General features: G+C 46.1%; 3 protein-coding genes across 3 annotated transcripts; all 3 read left to right on the top strand.

Moving 5' to 3' along the window:
- Positions 1-6,708: 6,708 nt before the first annotated feature.
- Positions 6,709-7,701, top strand: LOC145944803 (uncharacterized). The gene has a single exon (XM_083053355.1). The coding sequence runs from the start codon at positions 6,709-6,711 to the stop codon at positions 7,699-7,701; it is 993 nt and encodes a 330-aa protein (XP_082909481.1).
- A 768-nt stretch (positions 7,702-8,469) lies between these two features.
- Positions 8,470-10,135, top strand: LOC145944801 (uncharacterized). Its single transcript, XM_083053354.1, has 2 exons — positions 8,470-8,976; positions 9,113-10,135. The coding sequence occupies exons 1-2, from the start codon at positions 8,470-8,472 to the stop codon at positions 10,133-10,135; spliced, it is 1,530 nt and encodes a 509-aa protein (XP_082909480.1).
- A 6,023-nt stretch (positions 10,136-16,158) lies between these two features.
- Positions 16,159-16,845, top strand: LOC145944800 (uncharacterized). Its single transcript, XM_083053353.1, has one exon. It carries the CDS (start codon positions 16,159-16,161, stop codon positions 16,843-16,845), a length of 687 nt encoding a protein of 228 aa, XP_082909479.1.
- Positions 16,846-20,874: the final 4,029 nt, after the last annotated feature.

Below are 20,874 nucleotides of genomic sequence, written 5' to 3'. Positions count from 1 at the left end.
ATTAAATATGTAATTTGAATTACTTGTTCAGTGAAAAATTATCCAATTTATGTTATAATTGATGTCATTTTAATCGCAAAAATCTTATTAATCTAATAAAATTAACAGGGTAGTTAAATTAATCGACCACACTAGCCAATGAATTTGTCTAAGCTATGACTTTATCGACCATATGATTGTGGTCTTTATAAAGTACAACTTGAAATTATTAATTACAAATTTTTCTTAAGTGAGAAAAATATTGGTCCGAAAGTCGCTGAATCGGGAATCGAACCCGAGTCTTTCGCTTGCCGGGCGACTGCTCTTACTTTAACTACCCTGTTGATTAATTTACTAGCGATATATAAAAAATAAAAAACATATTTAAATTTGCTCCTGGACCTAATCATGGAGCCTACCCGTATAGATGATTTTCCAACTGTTTAGTATACGCCGGCGGATATACAAGGCGTTATTTACAAATAACTATATAAAAGCAAAAAGAGAAAAATATTGTTTCGAAGGGTCTGAATAGCTTAGAGGTAAGAGCAGTCGCCCGGCAAGCGAAAGACTCGGGTTCGATTCCCGATTCAGCGACTTTCGGACCAATATTTTTCTCACTTAAGAAAAATTTGTAATTAATAATTTCAAGTTGTACTTTATAAAGACCACAATCATATGGTCGATAAAGTCATAGCTTAGACAAATTCATTGGCTGTGGTCGATTAATTTAACTACCCTGTTGATTAATTTACTAGCGATATATAAAAAATGAAAAAAAAAAACTAATAAAATTACATTCAAAAATATCAAATAGAAAATATAAAAAATGTAATACAAACAAAAGCCATTTGTCACATAAATATAACAAGCCAGAAAAGTAAAATTAAACCTCGGGAGAGATTTCAATGCTTGTTTACGAGATATGAAAGAAGAAAAGAAGAAAAAGAGAAAGAGAGAGAGAGAGAGAGAGAAATTTGGCTTTTAAATTTGTTACATTTCCTATATGTCATTTCCATAATAATGTGTATAATAATATATATATAATATCTGAAATGATGTGGAAAATGTGTGTATATATATATTATAAATTTAAGAGCTAAATTTTTCTTTTTAAAAAATACTGTGAATAAATGTTTTTATTATTTGAAAAGAAACATCGTCATTTCGAAATATATACATGTACGATATATTTAAATAATTATATATATATATATAAATATTTCGTATATACTCGTATATACATATATATACTCTAAAATAATTTTTTTTTAAATTGCATTTCTCGTGTTACTATATACATGTATTATTTTATCATCTCTTACAATTAGATTTAGTTACTATTTCTCACTCCGGCCGCAATATTACTGAGAGGGCGCTAGTACACAGCGCTCTTTTTCCAGTCACACTAACTCCCGTAAGACCATCGGTCTTTAATAGTACCTCGTCAGTGATAGTACTTATAATATATATGGATGTATATATAATGTATATACTACGTAAATCATAATGTTTTGTGGGCACAGTTAAAATTTCAAAAACACCTATAACTTTTATGTATTTTTAGTAGTTTCAAAATATTCAAAATATTCCGGCGGACACAATCGTTTCATGCGTGTACAGTTTAAGGAAAACTATCTGAATCTTCATAGATATCACCATATTCACATCCGTCTCCGTCACCGTCTCCGTCTCCGTCTCCGTCTCCGTCTCCGTCTCCGTCTCCGTCACCGTCTCCGGCTTCGGCTTCGGCTTCGGCTTCGGCTCCGGCTCCGGCTCCGGCTCCGGCTCCATGTCATGTTCCATCTTATATTTATAGGTAAATTCATTAAAATTGCAGTGCGCTCGATACTGTGTTCGCTTAGTTCTTTCATTTTTATAAAATGCTATATTTCATACTTTATACGTAGATTTAAAAGAACCCCGCCATTTCCTTATGGAAATTGGGTTTCGGTGAAATTAACTAAAACTTTGCAGAAATATTGTTTTTGTGATGCTGATTAAAAATCAACATTGCCACAACCCCCAAAAATGAATCGTTTGACCTCTACAAGCCGTTCTTTCTAATTCCTGATACAGCGGCAACAGCATCATCAGGCTTATTGTGCAACTGAATATACTTCAATAAGAGCGTGCGTGTGTGTGTTGTGTGTGTTGTGTGTGTATCTGTGTCGATAATGAACATATGCGCGAGTGCATTACACCATCGTTCGAAAAAAACAATTATTCGATTATCAATTGTCTTAAAATATATTTGATTATCGATTGTCGATTTTTTGATCACTTGATTGACGATGATCGATTAATTAATGAAAAAAGAGACAAAAGAAAAAAAATACACATACATAGATGTGATTTTAAACAATGTGACTATTTTCTTTTTTCTTTTTTTGTTTCTTTTTTTTCCCTTTTTTACGCGGGGAAATGCTCATGGTTACCCTCTGACTTCCGAGGAAGTAATACCGAACTCGTACCGGCGAACACCCCGTGAATATGCTATTCGGACTTTGTTTGCGCGAGATGCCCGGCATTTGTATCGCTTCTGAACATCCCGCATTCAATGCAATATTTTTTAATAAAATTGCAACAGTTCGAATTGATAAAGATAGCAGATACACATTTTAAATCATAATTTGTCGATAAAAAACGGACTTTTTTCAAATTGAGATAATTCAACGAAAAATTATTGTATCGAGTTCCGCCTAAGCGCATTTTAAAGGAAAAAGTTTGAATTCTCACGTGCTTTTTATCCCATTGAACTACGTCAACTAATTCACGCTGTGCAATTCAGGAAAGTGGACCTTCTATTTATTAATTTTGCAAGTTCTTACTTTGTCATTTGTCATTGCAAAACTGATCATTTTACGTAATCGGCATTAAAATTTTCTCAAACTACAGATTTTAAGCTTTATTTTCGTTTTTTAAGCACCTCGATATCATAATTGTTAGCTGAGTTATAAATTTTTGAACTTTTACAATTATTTACTACTTTTTAAGTGTATCGCTTCTTTTGGCCGAGTGTATGCATATATACATATATATATAAATTTTTGGGTGTAGTTCCGAAAACCGACTACCTCCAATTTCGATAAAATTTTGTGAAAAGCTTTCTTTTAGCTTAAAATGGATGCCTGTAAAGGGAATTTCGGCGACTCCTACAAAAGTCATTTTTTAACAAAAAAAAAATAGGGTTTGCAACTTTCCACGCAAAGGGGTTCAACCTAAACCTATGTGTCTAGTTTTTTGGTAGTGGGCCCCCCGCAGGGGGGGGCCACTGTGTCCACGCATACAGTTTTGCACGTGAAGCGAGGTTCCACATGGGTTTGCAACTTTCCGAGCAAAACAAGTTCCACCCTCATCAACCTCTGCTTTCAGCGCGAGGTCTATATTTGTTCACGCGTGTACTTTGCAAGATAAAGCAAAGTTCTGATTCATCCCTGGGACATAGGTTTGGGTTAGATTCTATTTTTTGTTAAAATAACTTTTTTGTAGGAGTCGCCAAAATTCCCTTTACAGGCATCTATTTTAAGCTAAGAGGAAGCTTTTCAAAAATTGTATCGTAACGGAGGTAGTCGGTATTTGGAAATCCAAATTTTTTATCCAAATTTTTTATCCAAATTTTTAGAAAAAAATATAAAAGAATTACTTAATTAAGTATAATATTTGCAAATGAACGTCTACATATTTTTTATTATTGTGCTGTGTGAAACATATTCTTAAGAAAAAGAAAGACATGTCGCTCTTTTTACGGGTCTCAATTTTTCAATTGCGCTTTACCTTCAACAAGCTTGTTTATTACATTATATTCGTTGACGAAGATTGGATTCTATCGAGGACAATAATATCGTCTAGTCTGATGCTATAATAAGAGTAAATACGGTTATCGAACGTCAACTCTGTAAATTGAATCGCCGATTAGCCACAGAAAATACGTAAATTGCTGCGCTCTGATGACAGAATACGAAAAGAGTCAAACGGATTCCGATGAAAGAAAAGATAGTGTTTCCTCTTTCAATGATATGATTTTCTTCTGTATTCATCACAATTGTAAAAAACTTTATCGTTACATATATTACTCACTCCAAATAAAAGCAGTACACTTAAAATGTGGGAAAAAATTATCAAATTTCAAATGACAATAACTTCGTAAATAATAAAGATAGAAAGGTTTATAAAAAACGAAAATGAAGCTTGGAATCTCTACTTTAAGAATCTATTTATTTTAATGTTGCAAGATAAATTTATTGAAAATGGCGGATAACAAAACGAGAGCATGCAAAATTGAAAAATATTGGTCCGAGTCGCCACGGCCCTAGGTGTGAGTCAAATGTCGTAACTCAATGGAATAAAAAGCATGTGATAGTACAGAGTCTCCTATTTGAAATGCTTTTTTAGTCATCTCGATACGATGATTTTTTGCTGAGATATTCACATTTGAATAAAAAGGCAACTTTTACTTTAAATGCGAATAACTCTGCGAAAAATTATCGTATCGAGATGATTAAAAAAGCATTTTAAAGAGGAGACTCTGTACCATGTTCAAAGCTGCAATAAATAATTATACATTATTTCTGTAATTTCAAAAAGATCTGTTAATTTGCGACTTTGAGGACAAAAACAAATAGGCAATAAATCTGCGATGACAGATACGCCAATAAAAAACAACATAAATATATAAACATGTAACAGCCACCGCGCCGGAACACAACCACCGACGTTGCGAAAAGCATGCGCGGCCGCATCACGTGGGCACTGTAAGGCCAATCGATCGCGCGATCTGAAGACTCGCGCATGACAGGCACGTGCCTACTCTGCGCGGATCACGAGGCAGCCTATAGCGTACGGCGCCTTCGAGTCACCTCTAAATGTTTAAAATTAAGGATGATTATTGGCGCTCGGCGAAAAGGGTGACTCCGAATCAATAAAAGGAGCTCACCCATGATCATCCGGGCCTTATCGCAGTTATCCGTCGTGAAACCGCATATCGCACGCTTGTTATACCGCTTATACCTAAAACCGCTGTCGACACCCGCTATCAACCAACTAACGATCTCGAATTACGAACTAGAACTCTATTACGGCACTATTGTTAGTAGTGACAAACACTATTTTGTTGTATATGTTAAATTTTGTGTTAATACAGTAAACATTGTTAAACTAATATCTGAGTGCACTTATCGCTTCGCTTCCTCAATATATCCGCTTTCCTGCTCGCGCTCGTGAACATATTGATGGTCCTTCGAGCCGGATCTTTCGTCATAAAGCCGGCATCCGCACGTTCGCGAGTGTTCTCTCTCGTGACGGGAGTGAAGTGATTACTCAACTATAACAGGAACATTTGTGAGTGTCAACCATGGATGCAGCTACGCTTCACGATAGTCAAAGCGAAATTCAAAGTCGCATATCGCGTTCAGTGGAGTACCTCAAGAAGTTGGGTGCCGCCAACATCACCGCCAGTGCCGTCGCAACACGCATCAGGATCCTCGACCAACTGTGGGTGAAATTCGAGGAGCAGCATGATCTCCTTCGGGCCGCCCTGAAAGATAAATTCAAGGAGAGTGCGTACGTAACCTCCGGCCTTTTCGAGATAACGGAGAATGCTTACGTGATGCAAAGGAGCACGCTGGATGGCTACGCCGAACATATCAAGGCTCAGGGCGTAGGCACACCGCCTACCTCTGACAGCGCCCCGAAGACCACGCTGCCTCGCATCAAACTCCCGCAATTCTCAGGGTCGTACGCCGACTGGCCTTCATTTCGGGACCTCTTCCTGTCCGTCATCCGTGGCAACTCCTCAGTCTCCAAGATCGAGCGGTTCCATTATCTTCGCTCGAGTGTGCAAGGCCAAGCTGAAATGTTAATCAGATCATTACCGGTTACGGGCGAGAACTATGATCGCGCGTGGGCGATATTGTGCAAACACTTCGATAACAAAAAGGAACTGATCCGCTTGAACTTCGCCACATTCACTGCCACGTCGAAGATGAAGGGGGAAAGCGCCGAAGAACTAAGTATCATCCACAATGCTGTCACCACCGCCGTAAACGCTCAAGAAAGTATCGGCCGCCCCATAAACTCGCACGGGATGGATCCACTTAGTCATCGAACTATTCGACGCACGCACCCGGCTGGAATGGGAGTCTTCCACGTCGGACTCCGCTGAACCTCCACGTCACGAGGCACTTCTCGAGTTCATCAGCCGACGAATGCGAACACTCAACGCCGCGAGACCGAAGAACTTCGTGAAGACTTCCAGTGATTCACCACGCACCGCCAAAACTCACGTCGCGAAGCACGGAACTGATACGCCGCAGTGTGCACTTTGCCACGAGAAACACTCACTAATGACGTGCCGTGATTTCAAGGGCAAATCAGCTGCCGATCGGAAAGCATTTGTCGAGACAAAGCGACTATGCTTTAATTGTCTCGGTAACCACTTCATGGCAAAATGTCAATCGAAGAAGAGCTGTTTCACTTGCCACGCACGTCACCACACCATGTTGCACGACGCATACACTACACGCTCACAACCTGAGGCCACCACACTCACTACGGTTCACACGAACGTAGACAAGAAGGCAGTCCTCCTCGCAACCGCTCGCGTGAAAATCGCCGACTGCAATGGATCACCGCACGACGTCCGAGCCTTGATCGACCAAGGCGACCGAGGTGTCACTAGTCTCCGAGACGCTAGCACAGCGACTACGGCTGCCACGATCCCACACGAACATGGCCATCTTCGGGATTGGAGGCACACGTGCAGGATCAACCCGCGGCAAAGTCACGTTGAACATCAACTCCAACGTGACCGACGCCAACCTGTGTGTAGCAGCATTCGTGTTGCCACGCCTTTCGCTGCAACAAGGTATCGCAGCAAAACGCCACCGCAACTGGCCGCACATTCAAGGTCTTCAGCTGGCTGACCCTCAATACCAGGAGGATGATCCAGCGGAGCTTCTCCTGGGAGCGGAAGTATGCTCTCTAATCTTTGAAGAGGGCCTACGCAAGGGCGGACCCCAGATGCCGATCGCCCAGAAGACATCTTTAGGATGGATTCTCTCCGGGGGCTCCGACGCAGCATCCGCAGAAGAACAACGCCACACATTCCAGTGCTCCGCTGACCGCGACCTAGTTGAGCTGGTACAACAATTTTGGCAGCTGGAAAAGGAACCCACCGCAGTCGCTCCGCTCACCCCCGACGAAGAGCGATGTGAGGAGCTCTTTGTGCGTACACACACACGCACCACCGCCGGGAGATACGTAGTGAGGTTGCCATTCTCCTCGCCGCCGACAACCCTCAGCGAGACCCGCAAACCGGCCGAACGCCTTCTGCTGGTGATGGAACGACGCTGCGACCGAGATCCTCGATTCGGTGACTTCTATCGAAGCTTCATGCGGGAGTTCGAGGACCTGCAACACATGGAGGCGATAAGCACACTGCCAAGTGACTCGGAGAGCAAGTGCTACCTACCACACCACGGCGTCCTCAAGGAGTCCAGCACCACCACCAAACTCAGGGTGGTCTTCAACGGATCGCAACGAACACAGTCGGGTGAGTCGTTGAATGCTCATCTGCTCATCGGAGCAAATCTCTTGCCAGCACTTACCGACATACTGCTCCGATGGCGTTGGCACCGGTACGTCTTCGTCACGGACATCGAGAAGATGTACCGGCAAGTCCTCGTGCATCCGGACGACTGCGGCTTTCAGACGATCCTGTAGCGCCACTCTGTCGATGATGAAGTACTGGAATATCGGCTGAAGACGGTAACCTACGGTCTCGCTTGCGCACCCTTTCTTGCCATCCGAACGCTGCAGCAACTCGCGGTGGATGAAGGAGGTCAGTTTCCCCGCGGTGCTGTCGCACTAAGCCGTGACTGCTACGTGGACGACGTGGTCACCGGCGCGAACACCTTGGCGGACGCGACCATGCTGCAAAACGAACTTCGCAATCTCTGCATGGCGGGCGGGTTCCCCTTAAGAAAATGGGCAGCGAACGACGAGAGGGTCTTGACGGGAATCCCACAGGAACATCGGCTTCAACGCTCACCACACTCGTGGGAAGGAGAAACTCACTCCACCTTAGGCCTCCACTGGCACCCGCACGGGGATCAATTCTCCTTTGTGTTTCATCCACGCACGATCACGGAATTCACGAAGAGACGAGTCCTCGCCGAAACCGCTAGACTGTTCGATCCGATGGGCTGGCTAGCACCAGTCGTGATTCGGGTGAAGATCATGATCCAGACGACGTGGCTGCAGCGATTGGATTGGGACGCCCCACTCCCACCAGCTGACGTACGACAGTGGAAAAACCTGCTGGAAGAACTTCCGCTTCTCGATCGTATACGGATGACTCGCTGGCTCTGCACTGGAGATGCCGACACACATCTTCAACTGCATGGCTTCGCAGACGCATCAGAACGAGGTTATGCCGCCGCTGTGTATCTCCGCGTATCTTAAAGGACCAAAGTTTCAGCTAGATTGATGATGGCTAAAAGCAAGGTAGCTCCCGTCAAACAAGTAACCTTGCCAAGACTGGAACTTTGCGCCGCCACTCTACTCACCAATTTAATGCATCACGTCTGCAACACGCTCGACCTTGCCACAGCGCCGATCTATCTCTGGTCTGATTCCCAGGTCACCCTCCACTGGATCCGCGGGCACGCCTCAAAATGGAAGACCTTCGTCGCCAACAGGGTAGTTCACATCCAAATGCAACTGCCCAACGCACGATGGAGACACGTGGCCGGACGAGACAATCCTGCAGACTGTGCATCGCGAGGAATCAATCCAAGCGAACTCATCAACCACGCATTGTGGTGGACAGGACCTACCTGGCTGCTGAGGGCAGAAGCTGCATGGCCGAGCACCGAGATGGGAGCGTCTGAAGAGGACCTTCCAGAGAGCAGAGCCACCAGCCTGTTGATCAAGAGGGACGTCGTTGTCGAACCGGAACTCCTTCTTCGGTTTTCCACTCTGCACCGCCTGCTGCGGGTATCGGCATGGTGTCTGCGCTGGCGTCGCACATCGAAACCCGCTGACACCCCTGGACTACCGCTGGATCCTGGAACTGGACGCTGCGCTGTTTCGTTGGCTTCGATTGATGCAAACGCTCCATTTTACTGACGAGGTCGCCGCCATCACCGCCGGACGCAGACTATCACCACGCAGCTCGCTGGTGAAGCTAAATCCATTCCTCGACGACCGCGGCGTACTGAGAGTGGGAGGACGACTCAAAAATGCTCTGCTGCCGCATGATGAGAAGCACCCGATGATCGCTCCGCCAACGTCATGGTTGACGCGACTGATAGTTGACTCCTGTCACCGCCGGACTCTGCACGGAGGAGTGCAACTCACGCTCGGATTGCTTCGTCTCCGCTTCTGGGTGCCACGAGGAAGAGCCGTCGTCAAACAGCTACTTCATCGCTGTGTCACTTGCACCAGGTGGCGGGCGGCTGCTCCACAACCGCCGATGGGCAATTTACCGCCCGATCGAGTCACTCCAGCACGACCATTCCTACGCACTGGGGTGGATTATGCAGGGCCAATACTCATTCGGACGAGCAAGGGTCGTGGACATCGCGCTTACAAGGGCTACATCGCAGTATTCATCTGCTTTTGGTCGAAGGCCATCCACCTGGAGTTCGTCTCGGATTATTCCTCCGACGCATTCATCGCCGCACTTCGCCGCTTTGTCTCTCGCCGGGGCCTGTGTACTGACATCTACAGCGACTGTGGCACAACTTTCGTTGGAGTTGACCGCACCCTGCGTGAGCTCCTCATTGCAGCGTCCTCCGACGGCCGTGGAATCGCACGTGCAGCAGCCGCTCAGGGAATCCGCTGGCACTTCAATCCACCAGCGGCCCCGCACTTCGGCGGATTGTGGGAGGCAGCCGTGAAATCCGCCAAGTATCATCTTCGTAGAGTGATCGGCGAGACCACCCTCACCTTCGAGGAGTTAAGCACGCTCCTCGCTCAAATCGAAGCCTGTCTTAATTCCAGACCGTTGCAGGCACTCTCAGATGATCCAGATGACGTCGCCGCTCTTTCGCACACTTTCTCATCGGGGCACCTCTCCTCGCCGTACCCGAGCCGTCTCAGATCGAGAAACCTGGAAACACGGGGTCACGATAGCGTCACCTGCAAAACATGAGGGACCATTTTTGGGGGAGATGATCGAGCGAGTACATTCATAGACTTACCTCCCGATCAAAGTGGTTCAAGGACGAGGCATCACCCCGCATCGGAGCACTCTGTCTGGCACGCTTCGAGAACATCCCTCCGAGCCGATGGCCTCTTGCAAGGATCACGCGACTGCATCCCGGAGATGACGGCGTCGTGCGCGTAGTCACCATTCGAACGGCGACTTCCGAACTCGTACGTCCGCTCGTGAAGCTCGTGTTACTTCCGGGCGTCGACGACACCGATTCATTACACATTGACACATAAATCACACTGCAATTTACATATCTGACACTACACACTACACTTCCGGTTACTCTATCACACCATCTCACACTCTCATACGCTTTCGTGCTCTGCACTGCACTAGCACCTCATTTCTTCGTCACAGGCACACCGCACTGTACTCACACAATACCTTTGCGACAACGGACCCCGACTTCGATACACCACATCTCACCTTATCGTCTCACTGTCACTGTAATTCACCTCACTCACCACTAAATCTCGTTGCGACCACGTGTTTCACAGTATCACCGACAATACTCACCCATCGCGGCACGCGACCACACGTACATCGCAACGCGCAGCCGCGACCGCTTCAATCATCGATCACGAATCATTTGAGATCCGCGACCGGATATCACTAACAACTCATGTTGTCACGTAGTGACAAGGCGGGCGGGATGTTCAAAGCTGCAATAAATAATTATACATTATTTCTGTAATTTCAAAAAGATCTGTTAATTTGCGACTTTGAGGATAAAAACAAATAGGCAATAAATCTGCGATGACAGATACGCCAATAAAAAACAACATAAACATATAAACATGTAACAGCCACCGCGCCGGAACACAACCACCGACGTCGCGAAAAGCATGCGCGGCCGCATCACGTGGGCACTGTAAGGCCAATCGATCGCGCGATCTAAAGACTCGCGCATGACAGGCACGTGCCTACTCTGCGCGGATCACGAGGCAGCCTATAGCGTACGGCGCCTTCGAGTCACCTCTAAATGTTTAAAATTAAGGATGATTATTGGCGCTCGGCGAAAAGGGTGACTCCTTGACCGAATCAATAAAAGGAGCTCACCCATGATCATCCGGGCCTTATCGCAGTTATCCGTCGTGAAACCGCATATCGCACGCTTGTTATACCGCTTATACCTAGTTAAAACCGCTGTCGACACCCGCTATCAACCAACTAACGATCTCGAATTACGGACTAGAACTCTATTACGGCACTATTGTTAGTAGTGACAAACACTGTTTTGTTGTATATGTTAAATTTTGTGTTAATACAGTAAACATTGTTAAACTAATATCTGAGTGCACTTATCGCTTCGCTTCCTCAATATATCTGCTTTCCTGTTCGCGCTCGTGAACAACCATCATATGCTTTTTATCCCATTGAGTTACGACATTTGACTCACGCCATGGGCCGTGGCGAACTCGGACCATTATTTTTCAATTTTGCATGCTCTCGTTTTGTTATCCGCCATTTTCAATAAATTTATCTCGCAACATTAAAATAAATAAATTCTTAAAGTAGAGATTCCAAGCTTCATTTTCGTTTTTTATAAACCTTTCTATCTTTATTATTTACGAAGTTATTGTCATTTGAAATTTAATAATTTTTTCCCACATTTTAAGTGTACCGCTTTGTTTTGGAGTGAGTGTATATTCGCTCTTAATAAAAACAAGTAAAAGATCAATCGATTATTTATATTATAACGGCCGCTCTCGCGAGCGTGGACAATTCAGCCAGGATCAGGGCTCAGGAAAGGGTTAGACACAGAACGCCGAATTAAAGATGTAACGATGCACTTCCGCATCGTTCCCGATCGCTCATCCGTCGGAAGGCTGCGCCCGGCGACCACCAGCCGGACAGGGCAGCAAGCGCTGAGCGCCCATTTTTTAAGCAACGCTGTTAACAACGACACATAATTCAGAAAACAGACCACTACCAGCCCTTTTCCGGCTTCCTACATCTGTTTCCGAATAAAAACCCGAGCTCGAGAATAAAGAGCTCAGATTCCGTTCCGGCTCCGCAGCTGCCAGAGCAACGTACAACCATTCCGACCGGAAAGGAGTTTCGAGATAGACGCGTACGCTGCCTCTACGAAATAATCTTTGCACTCAGAAGTCCTGTTTCCGAAACTCGAAAACTCTCTGGTTCCGAGGTGGACGTGTACGCCTCCCCCGAGATTGTCTCGGGAAACAGAGGATTACACCTCATTACTATAATACACGCATCGGTCTGAGTGGGTAGAGCTCAGATACCTTTATCGAGATTTCTCACAACCGTGGCACATCCCGCTGCACTCATTCATTCTGCAGACCGCGTCCGCGAAGGTTAATTACCGCGTCACATAATCCGTCAACTTTTCGCGCGCCACGCGCTTTCTTCGATATATCGAAGAGAGCGGCCGCTCTCTCGCGCCTCGCTATTATTTTCGCCGGCAAATCTCACGCGATAAAAAACACCCGGCGACGCCTTCCCCTCACTGCGCTAACACTGCGCCGAGCCGTACGCGTAAACATCACCGCTCCGGCACGCGACACTGTTATACACATACAAAGGCGTATACACACACAAATAGACGCAGCGATTTAAAGCGATGTGCGTAACTTATTATATTTCTGTATTGCGAGACGGCGATTTAAAGGAACTAGCGAGACATTTTAATTGTACAAAAAAAATCGCGATTCGAAGCAACCGCACGAAATGCATTACACACACACATACACACACACACACAATTGTACAACTATTCTATCTCTAATAAACAATTTTACTTCTAACACAAACCTAATACCGTGTTCATGTTTCGCATACACCTTTCACGAGCCCTGACCCCCGCTGCGCTATCCCGAGCTCGCGAAAGCGACGGTTACATGTGCGATAATGTAGAAATAAAAGAAGAGAAGTTGAGAATCGCAGAAGAAAAGTTACTTATACAAAAAGAAATGTTTCAATATTTACAAAATATCAATTCACAGATTATAAAGAAATTTTAAATAACATCGATATGAATATTATCCGTTTAAGAAAAGAGGTAGAAAAATTAGCACCTTTATATATTTAAACGAAACTTAACCAAAATAACGTTCGTGCAATCTAAGGCTAATGTACCTATAATAATATATTTAAGCTTATATTTTATAACATTTCTATATTTCTATATTTATATTTGTCGTTTTAAATATATAACATACATATAAGCAGCACAATTATATAACATAAGTAGTTTTTTCTATTATCTCTAGTTTTTTTTTTTTAATTGCAATATATCTTTACTTGTAATAATATTATAGTATGTCGCAACTATCGAAAAATCTATTTTGTTTTTACTCGCATTTGCATAAACTCGAAAGAAAAATAATCGCGGAGTATGCATATATTAGATCGCTAAAATATTAATTTACGGTTTATTATTAGTTTATTGTCAGTTTAGTTTACGGCCAAACGGAAAGATATTAATTTAGATATGCAAAAATACATTTTCGGGAGATAAACATAAAGAAAAAATTGTTAATATATATAGAAGAGGAGAGATTATATAATGTTATGAAGTTGTGAATAAATATTATTTCTTCCTGGAAATGGTTGTAGTGGTAATAATATGTATCTGCCTCATCTCCACTGGTCCAATACTTCTCCTGCTTCCACAATTAGAATTGCTATCGTAATTCCAACTCATGCATGTCGTACACGATTCCCGCTTCATACGTATCCTCCTGAATCGATTAATCAATTAATAAATAATTAATAATAATAATTAATCAATAATAATAACCGTAGACATATAAATTATTCCTATTTTTAATCACATATTGAACGCATCACAATACATAATCACAATATATTAAGTAATAATAATCAATAAGTTTTTTTTTTTTTTTTTTTTTTTTTTTAGTGCAAGGAGGAGAAAAATGCATTACTGCACACCCAGTGCAATGCCCGCAGGCTAGGTAGTGTGGGGCTCTCCCTCTCTCTCTCTCTCTCTCTCTATTGGGCGTACCCACTAAAAAACCCCTCTTTGGCGACCACTCCTTGGTCGTATCGCCCAACAATCTGGGATCCTGCATTTACATTTCTACCGGGACGAGTTGATGACATGTCGCCCTCCTGTCAAAGATCAAAATCCTTAAAAAAAAATGCAGAATTAAATATATAATGAATGAAATTAAGTGTGTATTAAGTAACAGATCATAGACTTAATAAAATAATAATATTTAAATTATAAGTGCTTGAATATAAAAATAGTAAGAATGATCAATTATCTTTTTCAATTGAGATTAGTTGCTGCTGCTGCTGTTTGCCAGTAATTGTGTCCAATTGATTCAGAATCTCCATCCTACGTTGCAATAGTATTGTTAATATATAATAGTTTCGCCGTCTGTTGCTATAAAATTATTTTATTGCTTCATTATTGCTCACTAAATTATATCATTAAATATATTTAATATATTATTAATTTATTAATACCATAGAATATTTCCTTTGAAAGCAAAATAAATCGAGTAAAACATAATTTTTCAATTCTCAAAATATGTACGAATGATCCGCTCGCGAACATTATTTCCAAGTTTATTTCATTTACATCTCTTATTGGAATTTCCTGGTCTATTTCATCGTAATATAGTTCTGGTAGTGGAAGTCACCAATGAATTGCGATATTGTGCAAAACACATGCAGCATTAACTATTCGGGTTGAAAATGAATTATGTTAGTAACATTATTTAATTATGATCGATATTTATGGTCGGTTCTCTTATTAAGACCGTCTTGAATACAATACTAAAATGTCATAAACCAATCACAGAGTATTAGCATCTTAAGACATTACTTAAAATGGTCTTGAGATTAGAACGGGGATTATGGAGATATATATATATATATATATATATATATATAGCGGATATGTCCGGACAAGAAATAGAACACACTTATACACAGTACCGACCGTTTCGTCGTCACGGAGTCTATATCAATTGTATACCTCGCTTTGGTTAAAGAAAAACGTTAATTGGAATTATAAAATAAATTATCACGATTGTTTTTTAACAATATGCATCTACGCAAATTCCTGATTAAGAAGCGCAGAATCGGAAAGCGTTCAATCGAATAGAATTTTGTAGAGTAAAAAAGGTACAAAGAAAACCAAAAGCGAGAAATAACTATAACGTTTACGCACAAGTAAAATATGAATTGAAGAAAATCCAGCAAGATTATAGGAAAAGGTAAATTATACGAAAATTCTTTATATTTGATATATTTTTGTCATTTTTAAAATTGTAATATGTTTTAGACTTTTTGACAATTTCAATTAAAACAAAAACAAAAATAAAAAATAAGCTTTAATTAGATGCTATCGAGAAAAGTTAGATAGAATAACTACGTGAAATGATAATATTCTGTGTTATATTTTGTATTTTTTGGAAAAAGACATCAAATTGTAATGCAAAGTTTGTTAAATAACATTAGAAGAATTGATCAAGGAAGAAACTGTAAGTAGATTTCAGAAAAAATTAAAAAATTATCAGAGAAAAATACTATAAAACAGGTAGATCAAAAACTTTTCTTATATGTTATAAGTTTTTATTGTTTGAAGCATATCTGTCGTGTGTGTGTGTGTGTATATATATACAGGGTGTCCCAGAATGATGGGGACTAAATTCGTATGCAGGTAGAGCGGACCAAACTGAGTCGAAAAGTCCTCTACCATTTTGCAATTTTCGCAATAGTTAACGAGTAATTAATTATTAAAATTCACCGTATTAGACCGGCCTACTGTCGAATGCAAGCGCGCGGCAAGATGCGACAGCCCAACGAGGAGAGGAGGACTCCGAGGGTGCGTGAAAAGAGAACGGAGGAGGAGAAACTTCCCGCAGGCGGGAGCAAAAAACAACGCCTGCGGGAAGACCTGAAGGAAGGAAATCCTGCCGTGATGGAGATTGCGGCAGAGAAGGAGGCCATGAGGACGGAGGATGGCCTGTAAAGTGTTACAGGCCAACCTCAACTACGCTAGGGACGCCCAGGATCTCTTCGTCCATAATTTGGCGGAGAGAGACTGCGGCTTGGGAATCGTAGCCGAACCGTACCGGGTGCCCGATAAACAAAATTGGGCACAGAGCACGGACGGGTTGGCTGCAATTACCCGAAGGAACGCGTCGACGTCTCCCCCGCTTGAGTTTATAACAGCAGGGGAGGGATACGTCATGGTCCAATGGGGGCCCATCGTGGTAACGGGCGTGTACCTCTCGTGGAATCTTGATAAAAGAACATACTGCGAGAGGCTGCGCGCCCTGGAGAGGCAAATTGTCAGACGTCGTCCCGCCCCGATGATAATAGCGGGGGACTTCAACGCCAAATCTGGCGTATGGGGTTCCCCGCGTAACAACTGGCGGGGTGACGAACTCCTGGAGATAGCGGCGAGGTGCGATCTCGCTCCTTGCAATACGGGGAGCGAGGACACTTGTGTAAGGATGCGGGGCGGGTCCATCGTGGACCTCACATGGGTGACCCGCCCCGCACAAAGGTTGGTTCGCGGGTGGCGGGTGTTGACGGAAATAGAAACCCTATCCGACCATCGGTATATAGGGTTCTCCGTCGACGCTTACCCCCGCGAAGTTTTGGAGCGCCGCCGACTCCGGGAGCTTGCCTCTCATAGGTGAGCCCTGCGAAAAATGGACCAGGACGCGTTCCTGTCCACGGTTGAGGCCGTTCTCATGGCGGAAGGCGAAGAGCCGAAGGGGGACTTGGACGAGCACCGGGCATGGCTGCAAAGCACGATAGAGAAAGCGTGCAACGCAGCCATGCCCAAGGTGAAAGTCAGGTCCCCGAGGAAGGCCTATTGGTGGTCGGAGGAGATCGCGGAGTTACGGCGATCCTCCGACCACGCAAGAAGGCAAATTAGGCGAAGGAAGAGGTTCGCGCAGTCGGACCCCGAGGGCTACGAGGACGCGTGGGATGCATACCGCCACAGGTGGGACGACCTACGCGTCCTCATAAGGAAGTCGAAAGCCCAGGCCTGGAAGGAGCTGCTCTCTTCCCTGGACAAGGACCCATGGGGGCGGCCCTACCGGATCGTCCTCAACAGACTCCGGGGAGGGACGCCCCCATTGACGGAGTCATTGGACCCCCAATTTGTCGGTCGAGTCGTCGACACCCTCTTCCCGCACAGAGAGGAAGAGGAGAACCCAATTCCTGTGAGGGAGTGGGCGTGGGACGACGAGACCATGGGGGTCACGGGAGGAGAGCTGAAGGACGCCGTCAGGAAGATTAAAAACGGGAAAGCTCCCGGCCCTGATGGCGTCCACGGTAAGGTCTGGGCTTTAGCCCATCGGGGACTAACCAAGTCCATGCGGCATCTCTACAACGAGTGTTTCCGCATGGGCAAGTTCCCACGAGAGTGGAAGGAGACAAACATCGTCCTCCTTCCGAATCAGGGCAAGTCGAGGGATTCTCCCTCGGCTTATAGGCCAATATGCCTTTTGGACGAGGCGGGCAAGATCCTCGAGAGAATCATTGCTGACCGCCTCGTCCATCATTTATTCCGGGAGGTCCCAACCTTAACGAGGATCAATACGGCTTCCGCGCCGGGCGATCGACAATAGACGCAGTCCTACGCGTTCGCTCGATCGCGGGGGCCGTGACGAGGGAGGGCGGGGTGTTGTTGGCGGTATCGTTAGATATCTCCAACGCTTTCAACACCCTGCCTTGGAGCCGGGAGGCCCTTATGTACCATAGGGTACCCCCATACCTGGCTTTGATCCTTGGGGACTACTTCCGGGAAAGGGTATTGGCCTACACAGATGGTAACGCCGAAGAACGGCGACGAGAGATGACGTGCGGGCTTCCGCAGGGGTCCGTGCTGGGACCCCTAATGTGGAACCTCGCATACGACGTCGTTCTTCGGACGGCCCTGCCCCCTGGCTGTCACGCCGTTTGCTATGCGGACGACACACTTGTGATGGCCAGGGGAAACTCGTGGGAGGAGGCGACTGCGCGAGCCAACCTCGCCGTGGCTCGTGTCGTGCGACTCATCTCGCAGATCGGGCTCAAAGTGGCGCCCCAGAAAACGGAAGCCGTGTTCATGCACAACGGCTCCCGTGGGGCGCCACCACGAGCCCAGATCTTGGTGGGGGACACCCCAGTGGTGGTGGAGACCCAAATTAAATACTTGGGTTTCCACCTGGATGGTCGATGGAGTTTCGGCGAACACTTCCGTAGAATCTCCCCGAGGGTGGAGCGGGCAACGATGGCGCTCTGCCGACTGCTGCCCAACCTCGGGGGACCGGAGGGAAGTGTTCGCCGCCTGTACGCCGGCACCGTCCATTCGATGCTGCTGTACGGAGCCCCAGTATGGACAAAGAAATTGGACGCCACCCGTAGAGCAAAGGATGCCATGCATCAACTGCAGAGGCGGGTGGCGAACAGAATCTGCCGGGGCTACCGTACAGTAAGCTGGACGGCGGTGGGGGTACTCTCAGGAGTGCCCCCAGCGGAACTGCTCGCCCGCATGTACGCCGATGTGTATCGGCGTACAAGAGAGTATCAGCGGGCGGGCGTTCCGGTGACGGACGGTGTCCGGCGGGCTCTCCGAGTCCACACCCGACGGGAGCTGATCCGGGAATGGGCCGAGAGATTGCTCGACCAAAGTTACCCGGTCAGCGCACCGTTGGGGCCATCCAGCCCTGTCTAGAAGATTGGCTAGACAGGGCCCAGGGGGGTGTCAGCTACCATATGACCCAGGTGTTCACGGGGCACGGTTGTTTCGGCGAGTATCTGGGTCGAATACGGAAGGAGCGCACGACACGATGCCACCACTGCGACCACGAGCGCGACACCACCCAGCACACACTGCAAGAGTGTGTGGCCTGGGCGGGTGAAAGAGCAGAGCTCGTGGCCGCGGTGGGAAGGGATCTGGCACTGCCCGCAGTAATACGGGCAGTGACAGACTGCGAAGAAAAGTGGAAGGCGTTCTCCTCCTTCTGCAGCAAAGTCATGCTGCAGAAGGAAGAACCAGAGAGGGAAAGGGAGAAGTCCGGGAGAAGGAAGAGGGAGATGGAAGGAATAGAGGAGGAGGAGAGCACGGAGGAGGAAGAAGATGAGGAGAATGTGATCGGGGTCATTCCCCCTCCTATCCTCCATTGGCGGATACGCCCGCGAATGGGGGTGGGCGTGGCGTGAGCGGCCCCGCTATTCCCGCGACGGACATGGAGTCGCCGGGGGGGGACGGGGACGCCTAAGTCCCCAGGATCCCCCCGGAGACCTCTCGAGAATCGGGGGTCGGGGGGGGTCGGGATGCGCACTAGGGCGTAGTCCGGTCCCCCTGGCCCCGAACAGGCAGCCACCCCGGTTGCGGCCGAATCCTAAACCTCAAGGGAGCGGAGGGAGCCGCAACCGGGGGGGTCGGGTGCGGGCGCGGCCGGGTGTCGGGCCTACGGGCCGGGCGCGCGGGCGGGCGCGCACCTTCCCCCCACGGACGAGATGCGGCAAAGGGAGTCCTCGCACCGGGAGTCTTGTGCACCAGGACGAGGGGTCCCCCGCCGTAGAGACGGCTATCCTCCTTCTGAGGGGAGTCGTCTGGAGCGGGCCTCCGGAGTCGAACGCCGAATTTGCGTCCCCTCCTGGGGAGCAAAGGGAGCGACGGTCCCGGAGGCGGGGGGCCCCGACTCGAGCGGGAATACTCGAACCGGGACCCCGCCCCCCAAACTCTTTGGGAGGGCACGACGTGGGATCGGTGTCGTCCCGCGTCGCAATCGCGAAGTCCGCACGATGGCGGAGAGGAGGGTTACTCCCGTGACCCTCCTCCGAGAAGGAAAAGGGGAGGGCGTGGAGTCGGCATGGGTTTCCAGCATCCTCCACGCTCCCTACCTAAACGCCCGAGTAGGACATCCGCTGTGGTTTTAGTGCGGTCCCCTTCTATGCCCCATCACAGGGAAAACCTCGGTTCTCCCTGGGATGAGGGGAAGGAATCCCACATAACTCTTGCTCTTTACCCGGGGGGCAAGGGTACCTCTTGTAGGTTTCTACAGCGTCAAAAAAAAAAAAAAAAAAGGCGCGCGGAGAGTTGTTTATTACAAGCGGCAGCGGCTACGCACGAGCGGCGCATAACGCTGGACTCCCGTTCTGATAATTGATGCTATAATAATTTATTTTCAATGAAAATAAAATTTTCTAACGACATAGAATGAAAAACGGCATACATAATAGCAATCGGTGCGAATAGCAATCGCAATATAAGATTGCGAGTTAAAAAATATTAATTAATTAAATAATAAAATATTAAATATGAATGATGAAAATTACATTGGCTATGCGAGCCAAACGTGGATGTCAGTACGTATGCTTCCAATGAAATTAATTTTTTCGTTGGAATTTAATTCATTGTGCACGAGGCACGAATTTTTGCTTGATACTTATGCCAAGACTTTATTTGGGAATAATCTCAATTCGAGATTTAATTTCCCGAATCCCCTCTAACCCCCCTACAGAATTATAGGCGAGAAAAATATAGATCCGAAAGTCGCTGAATCGGGAATCGAACCCGAGACCTTTCGCTTGCCGGGCGACTCCTCTCACCATCTGAGCTATTCAGACCCTTCGATTCTATACTTTTCTCTGCCTTGATAAACAAATTTTTGAAAATAACGCCTTTTCTCAGCCGGCGTGAGTACTCTGCGTTGATACCACTGCTT

The sequence above is a fragment of the Prenolepis imparis genome, unplaced genomic scaffold (genome assembly GCF_030444845.1).
Source record: "Prenolepis imparis isolate NDT839.2.m4 unplaced genomic scaffold, iyPreImpa1.0 SCAF_13, whole genome shotgun sequence".
Lineage (NCBI taxonomy): Eukaryota > Metazoa > Arthropoda > Insecta > Hymenoptera > Formicidae > Prenolepis > Prenolepis imparis.
This window is presented reverse-complemented; position numbering and strand designations above follow the sequence as displayed.